This window comes from Salmo salar, chromosome ssa19 (genome assembly GCF_905237065.1).
Source record: "Salmo salar chromosome ssa19, Ssal_v3.1, whole genome shotgun sequence".
NCBI classification, from domain to species: Eukaryota; Metazoa; Chordata; class Actinopteri; order Salmoniformes; family Salmonidae; genus Salmo; species Salmo salar.
Genome location: NC_059460.1, coordinates 74214951 through 74223081, shown reverse-complemented (window position 1 = coordinate 74223081; position 8131 = coordinate 74214951). Strand labels below are relative to the sequence as shown.

At 40.6% G+C, this 8131-nt stretch overlaps 1 protein-coding gene across 1 annotated transcript; it reads left to right on the top strand.

The window, feature by feature from the left end:
- The first annotated feature begins 569 nt into the window (after window positions 1–569).
- LOC106579608 (E3 ubiquitin/ISG15 ligase TRIM25-like) lies at window positions 570–7892 on the top strand. Its single transcript, XM_045702722.1, has 6 exons — window positions 570–1765; window positions 2171–2266; window positions 2405–2638; window positions 2746–2905; window positions 6862–7023; window positions 7132–7892. The coding sequence occupies exons 1-6, from the start codon at window positions 1190–1192 to the stop codon at window positions 7650–7652; spliced, it is 1749 nt and encodes a 582-aa protein (XP_045558678.1). The 5' UTR covers window positions 570–1189; the 3' UTR covers window positions 7653–7892.
- Window positions 7893–8131: the final 239 nt, after the last annotated feature.

Here is an 8131-nt window from a genome sequence, read left to right as displayed (position 1 = left end):
GTTTGCGGTGGGTATGCTAGTTCTGAACATCACATGCTAATGTTAAAAGCTGGTTTTTGATATAAATATGAACTTGATTGAACAAAACATGCTTTGCTTTGAAAATGGGTGTGTGATTATTTTTGGCAGGGTACTCTCCTGACATAATCTAATGTTTTGCTTTCGCTGTAAAGCCTTTTTGAAATAGGACAATGTGGTTAGATTAACGAGAGTCTTGTCTTTAAAATGGCTTTAAAATAGTCATATGTTTGAGAAATTGAAGTTATAGCATTTTTGAGGTATTTGTATTTCGCAACACGCGATTCCACTGGCTGTTGACTAGGTGGGACGCAAACGTCCCACCTTGCCCAGGGAGGTTAAGGTGTTTGGTGCAGTATTTCTCAAGTAAAAAAATATGTTATGTAAACTGTCAGATCTGCTGCGCTGATGGGCAGGTCTGTCTCACTGTCTCTGTGTTTTGAGGTAGGATTGGATAGAGCCCCCTCACCGTAGCTGTGTATACTGTGTTAGTGGGCAAGAGAGCATTGTCAAAATCAAAGCCCAACCTATAGGTAAGTCATGACAAACCGTTTTAGGTTGGACTTTTAGGTTGGACTTTTAGGCTTTTACTCAATTAGAATTTTACTGGGTGACTTTCACTTTTACTTGAGTCCTTTTCTATGAATGCATCTTTACTTTTACTGAAGTATGACAATTGGGTACTTTTTCCACCACTGATTGAGGTAGATATGTACATATACTGTATGTAGGGATAAAGTGACTGGGCAAGAGGATAGATAATAAACAGCAGCAGCAGTGTAAGTGATGAGTCAAAAAAGGTTAGTGCAAAAAGGGTCAATGCAGGTAGCTATATAGTTTACTATTTATAGTAACTAACTATTTAGCAGTCTTACAGCTTGGGGGTAGAAGCTGTTCAGGGTTGTTTTGGTTCCAGATTTGGTGCTTCGGAACCACTTGCCGTGCAGTTGCGGAGAGAACAGTCTATAACTGGGGTGTCTAGTCTTTGAAAAAAAAAGATTGTCTAAAAGACTCATACATACCATAAATGGAACTTCTACAAGAACCTCTATCCAACCACAAACCTCTTCCTGCAATACACACACAACCAGGAAATGTACCCACTCAGAAGCACAACAATTCTAGAGAAACTACAGTGATTCTCAGTCTGCACCACAGTGTGTGCAGCTAAATGGCAACAGCCATGGAATCAATCATTTGTTCAATATGTCTGGATCTACTGAAGGATCCAGTCACTATTCCCTGTGGGCACAGTTACTGTATGGGCTGTATTAAGGACGGCTGGGATCAAGATGATCAGAAGGGTGTCTACAGCTGCCCTCAGTGCAGACAGACCTTTATCCCGAGGCCTGTTCTGAACAAAAGCACCCTGCTAGCAGAATTGGTGGAGAATCTGAAGGAGACAGGACTCCAAGCTGCTCCTCCTGCTCACTATTATGCTGGACCTGGAGATGTGGCGTGTGATGTCTGCACTGAGAGAAAACTCAAATCTGTCAAGTCCTGTCTGGTGTGTCTGGTCTCTTACTGTGAGACTCACCTCCAGCCTCACTATGAATCTCCTGCCTTTAAGAAGCACACGCTGGTCAAAGCCTCCACACAACTAGAGGAGAAGATCTGCTCTCGTCATGACAAACTACTGGACATGTACTGCCGTACTGATCAGCAGTTTATCTGTCTGCTGTGTGTGGTGGGTGAACATAAAGGTCATGATACAGTCTCAGCTGAATCAGAAAGGACTGAGAGACAGGTAAGGACAATCTGTAATTGCTGCTCACTTCGAAAATACCATTCATTGCTGAATATTAGTGACTACTGTACAACATACCTTGGAAGTCAGCCAACACCCAATCATCTAGCTGAGCTAATATACACTCACGTGATTTAACATTTACTAAGACCTGAAGAGTTGCATTGCCTCCTTCAGTTAATGCCTAGGCTTTGGGTTAGCAGGCTAATGCACTTTTGGGTTAGCAGGCATGCAGGAGACCCAGGATCGAACCCGATCTGTCACATGCATACAGATGCACACAGACACCTGCATTCCTTTTCCTCCATAATGCATAGATGCTGACCTATCATACAGTTTGATATGTTTTCACTAAGACAATCACTTGTACATAGGACCCATGGAATGACATTTGCTTATCTGCAGAGCCAGCTGGGGGAGAAACAACAGAAATCCAAACAGAGAATCCAGAAGAGAGAGAAAGAGATACAGGAGGTGAGACAGGCTGTGAAGTCACTCAAGGTAAGTATTGAACATTTATATGTATTCACTTAGCAGATAGTCCTTTCTAAATTGACTTACTCTTCCTAAACTAAACTGAGGTAAAACTGGAAGTTTTGGGAGGTGCTGGGCCATGTTCCTTTCTGTTTGTCTTAACAGAACTCAGCACAAGCAGCAGTGGAAGACAGTGAGAAGATCTTTACTGAGCTGATCCACTCCATTGAGAGAAGGTGGTCTGAGGTGAAGGAGCAGATCAGAGCCCAGGAGGAGGCTGAAGTGAGTCGAGCTGAAAGACTCCTGAAGCAACTGGAGCAGGAGATGTCTGAGCTCAGGAGGAGAGAAGCTGAGCTGGAGCAGCTCTCACACACAGATGACAACCTCAAATTCCTCCAGGTGACATCACTGGATCTTTGTCCACAGCATCAGGTGTACTGTTGAATGTGAGATTTTAGTTTTTCTCAACAATAATCTTTTCCCTGTTTTCTGATCTGTCTCTGTAGAGTTTCCAGTCTCTCTGTGTCTCTCCTGGAACTGAGGCCTTACCCTGCATCACTGTCAACCATCATGTCTCCTTTGAGGATGTTAAGAAAGCAGTTTCTGGACTGAAAAGTCAGGTTGAAAACATCTGCTCTCTGGAAATTGTCAACATTTCTGTAAAAGGTTGGTAACATACACTATTTGGACAGTGGAGGTAAAATGTGTACATTTGGCTCTATACCTGAGCGTTTAGTGGTTGAGATCAAATATTTTATGTCACATTTTATTTAAGGATCTTTTTTATACATATGTGTTAGAAATTTAAGGACTTGATGTATGTTGTCCCCCATTTGAATAACATTTTTTTCATACGTATTTGGACAAATTCACTTAGAGTGTGTTCAAGTAGTTCAAAGTTTAGCTTTTGGTCCCATATTCCAAGTACGCAATGACTACATCAATCTTGTGCCTACAAATTTGTTGGATGCATTTGCAGTTTGTTTTGGTTGTGTTTCAGATTGTTATGCTCAAAGAAATGAATGGTGAATAATGTATTGTGTCATTTTGGAGTCACTTTTATTGTAAATAAGAACAGAAGATGTTTCTGTTTTCACTTCTACATTAATGTGGATGCTACCATGATTATGGACAATCATGAATGAAGTGAATAATGATGAGTGACAAGGTTAGAGAGGATTAAAGATCATGCCACCACAAAAAATGCACATTAATTTAGAAGTGTTCAGAAACAAGTTACTCCAAAATGGAATGATACATTATTGTCCATTCAGTTCCTATTGGGCAAAACCTAACCTCTCTAGGGTAGGGGGCAGTATTTGCACGGCCGGATAAAAAACATACCCGATTTCATCTGGTTATTACTCCTGCCCAGAAGCTAGAATATGCATATAATTATTGGCTTTGGATAGAAAACACCCTAAAGTTTCTAAAACTGTTTGAATGGTGTCTGTGAGTATAACAGAACTCATATGGCAGGCAAAAACCTGAGAAGATTCCTTACAGGAAGTGGCCTGTCTGACCATTTCTTGGGCTTCTACACTCTCTTTATTGAAAACTGAGGATCTCTGCTGTAACGTGACACTTCGTACGGCTCCCATAGGCTCTCAGAAGGCGGCAAAACGCTGAATGATGTCTTTGCAGGCCCTGGCTGAAAAACAGTAGCGCATTTGGATAATGGTCGATCAGAGAACAATGAGACTGAGGCGCGTGCACGAGGCGACACCATGTTTTTATTTTTTCGTCTTTGAACTAAAACAGGGTTTCCCGGTCGGAATATTATCGCTTTTTTACGAGAAAAATGGCATAAAAATTGATTTTAAACAGCGGTTGACATGCTTCGAAGTACGGTAATGGAATATTTAGACGTTTTTTGTCACGAAACGCGTCGGGCGCGTCACCCTTCGTAAACCCTTCGGATAGTGTCTTGAACGCACGAACAAAACAGAGGATATTTGAACATAACTATGGATTATTTTGAACCAAACCAACATTTGTTATTGAAGTAGAAGTCCTGGGAGTGCATTCTGACGAAGAACAGCAAAGGTAATGACATTTTTCTAATAGTAAATCGGAGTTTGGTGAGGGCCAAACTTGGTGGGTGTCTAAATAGCTAGCCCGTGATGGCTGGGCTATCTACTCAGAATATTGCAAAATGTGCTTTTGCCGAAAAGCTATTTTAAAATCGGACATAGCGAGTGCATAAAGGAGTTCTGTATCTATAATTCTTAAAATAATTGTTATGTTTTTTGTGAACGTTTATCGTGAGTAATTTAGTAAATTCACCGGAAGTTTGCAGTGGGTATGCTAGTTCTGAACGTCACATGCTAATGTAAAAAGCTGGTTTTTGATATAAATATGAACTTGATTGAACAAAACATGCATGTATTGTATAACATAATGTCCTAGGATTGTCATCTGATGAAGATCATCAAAGGTTAGTGCTACATTTAGCTGTGGTTTGGGTTTATGTGACATTATATGCTAGCTTGAAAAATGGGTGTCTGATTATTTCTGGCTGGGTACTCTGCTGACATAATCTAATGTTTTGCTTTCGTTGTAAAGCCTTTTTGAAATAGCATATAATGTCACATAAACCCAAACCACAGCTAAATGCAGCACTAACCTTTGATGATCTTCATCAGATGACAACCCTAGGACATTATGTTATACAATACATGCATGTTTTGTTCAATCAAGTTCATATTTATATCAAAAACCAGCTTTTTACATTAGCATGTGACGTTCAGAACTAGCATACCCCCCGCAAACTTCCGGTGAATTTACTAAATTACTCATGATAAACATAACAATTATTTTAAGAATTATAGATACAGAACTCCTCTATGCACTCGCTATGTCCGATTTTAAAATAGCTTTTCGGTGAAAGCACATTTTGCAATATTCTGAGTAGATAGCCCGGCATCACAGGGCTAGCTATTTAGACACCCACCAAGTTTAGCCCTCACCAAAGTCAGATTTACTATAAGAAAAATGTTATTACCTTTGCTGTTCTTCGTCAGAATGCACTCCCAGGACTTCTACTTCAATAACAAATGTTGGTTTGGTTCAAAATAATCCATAGTTATGTTCAAATATCCTCTGTTTTGTTCGTGCGTTCAAGACACTATCCGAATGGTAAAGGGTGACGCGCACGACGCATTTCGTGACAAAAAAATGTCTAAATATTCCATTACCGTACTTCGAAGCATGTCAACCACTGTTTAAAATAACTTTTTATGCCATTTTTCTCGTAAAAAAGCTATAATATTCCGACCGGGAAAGCGTGTTTACGTTCAAAGACGAAAGAAGATAAAACATGGGGTCGACTCGTGCACGAGCCTCAGTCTGATGGTACTCTGACCGGCCACTATCCAAACGCGCTAATGTTTTTCAGCCAGTGGCTGGAATTACATCATTCAGCTTTTTCCCGGGTTCTGAGAGCATATGGGAGCCGTAGGAAGTGTCACGTTACAGCAAAGATCCTCAGTTTTCAATAAACAGAGCCAAGAAGAACAAGAACTTGTCAGACAGGCCACTTCCTTTAAGGAATCTTCTCAGGTTTTTGCCTGCCATATGAGTTCTGTTATACTCACAGACACCATTCAAACAGTTTTAGAAACTTTAGGGTGTTTTCTATCCAAAGCCAATAATTATATGCATATTCTAGTTACTGGGCAGGAGTAGTAACCAGATTAAATTGGGTACGTTTTTTATCCGGCCGTGCAAATACTGCCCCCTAACCCCAACAGGTTAACCTGTCTGGGCTAGGGGGCAGTATTTTCACGGCCGGATGAAAAACGTACCCAATTTAAACAGGTTACTACTCTGGCCCAGAAACAAGAATATGCATATTATTAGTCGATTTAGTTTGATAGAAAACACTCTGAAGTTTCTACAACTGTTTGAATGGTGTCTGTGAGTATAACAGAACTCATATGGCAGGCAAAAACTTGAGAAGAATCCAATCAGGAAGTGGAAAGTCTGAGAATTGTAGTTCTTCTTTTGATTCTCAATCAAAACTACAGTGTCTGTGGTGGAGTTTGCACTTCCTAAGGCTTCCATTGGCTGTCTAAAGCCTTCAGAAAGTGGTCTGAGCATTTACCTGTCACTGGGCAGATAATAGGAGCTCAGTTACTGAGTGGTCTGCCTGGCAACAAAGGGTTTGGAAATGCGCAGTCACGCGAGCGCGCCGTTCCTTCTTTTTCTTCTTGAATGAATATGCTATTGTCCAGTTGGAATATTATCACAATTTTACATTAAAAATACCATAAAGATTGATTTTAAAATGGTGTATAATACTTGTATGTGTGAGAAATTTGTATGATGAGATTTTTGTTGTTTTGAATTTGGCGCTCTGCTATTTCACTGGCGGTTGGCGGGGTCCCACATTTCCCAGAGAGGATAAAGTGCTTTCATTTCTTTATCTCAAATACAAAATGCTGGAGTATAGAGCCTAATTCATACACTTTAGCTTCAGAGGAGAGTGTTTCTGGTCACTGATATAACTAATTACTAAAACTAATGACCTAAACCTCTTTCAAGCACTGACCCCTTTGACTTTTTGTAATGTTTATGTCATGATCATGAACAGTGATATTTGATTTCCTGTGTCTCCATAGTGACAAAAGTCCACATTGTTCCACTTTCTGAGCCCCATTACCCTCTGTCGTTTGGGAGGACTCAGTCTGGACTGTCAGTTGGAGGACTAGCATCACGTAGGAATGAAAGCACCTGTCCGGAGACAAGGCCTGAACCCAAGACCAGAGAGGAGTTCTTGGAATGTGAGTAAAATACATACTGTGCATCTGCATGTACACAGACACACTCACACACGCATACACACGCCTGGAAGCACAAATACATTTCACCAGTTGTTTTTTTATCCTCAGATTCCTGCCAGCTCACATTGGATCCCAACACAGCACATAAATACCTGTGTCTTTCTGAGGGGAACACAAAGGTGACATGGAGTAATACGGTCCAGTCCTATCCTGACCATCCAGACAGATTTACCAACTGCCACCAGGTGTTGTGTAGAGAGGGTCTGTCCGGAGTCTGCTACTGGGAGGTAGACTGGAGTGGGAAATGGGTTAATATAGCTGTCGCATATAAAGGCATCCGCAGGAGGGGACCTGAGGAGTGGTTTAGAAACAGTAATCAGGCCTACTGTTTGGAGTTTGCTGACACTAGCTGTTCCTTCTATTACAATAGTAAACGGACTGTCATAACTGTTCCCTTCTCCAGCAGAGTAGGAGTGTACCTGGACCACAGGGCAGGAACTCTGTCTTTCTACAGTGTCTCTGACACAATGACCCTCCTCCACAGAGTCCAGAACACATTCACTCAGCCCCTCTATCCTGTTTTTTTTGTCTTTCATGGATCTGTGAAGATACTGACGCCGACACAGTGATTCACTTTGATAAGAATACAGACAGGCTATACATGACATGTTCAAGTAAGATTTTAAAATCACTGATCCATATTAAACATCCCAGTCCTTCTAAAATGTGGACCACAGACTCTGAGACAAGTCATGCAAGACATACTAGTAGGGTTGACATTTTGATTCTAATTTTGTCACTAAACATATACTACCGTTCAAAAGTTTGGGGTCACTTAGAAATGTCCTTGTTTTTTAAAGAAAAGCAATTTTTTTTGGTCCATTAAAATAACATCAAATTGATCAGAAACACAGTGTACACATTGTTCATGTTGTAAATTGTTATTGTAGCTGGAAACGGCTGGTTTTTAATGGAATATCTACAGAGGCACATTATCAGTAACTGTCACTCCTGTGGTCCAATGGGTTAGCTAATCCAAGTTTATCATTTTAAAAGGCTAATTGATCATTAGAAAAAACTTTTGCAATTATGTTTGCACAGCTGAAAT

Coding starts and splice junctions, on each gene's coding strand:
- LOC106579608 (XM_045702722.1), top strand. CDS start 1,190: ATGGCAACAGCCATGGAATCAATCATTTGTTCAATATGTCTGGATCTA. Junction 2,267..2,404: donor AGGCTGTGAAGTCACTCAAG/GTAAGTATTGAA, acceptor TTGTCTTAACAG/AACTCAGCACAAGCAGCAGT. Junction 2,906..6,861: donor TGTCAACATTTCTGTAAAAG/GTTGGTAACATA, acceptor GTGTCTCCATAG/TGACAAAAGTCCACATTGTT.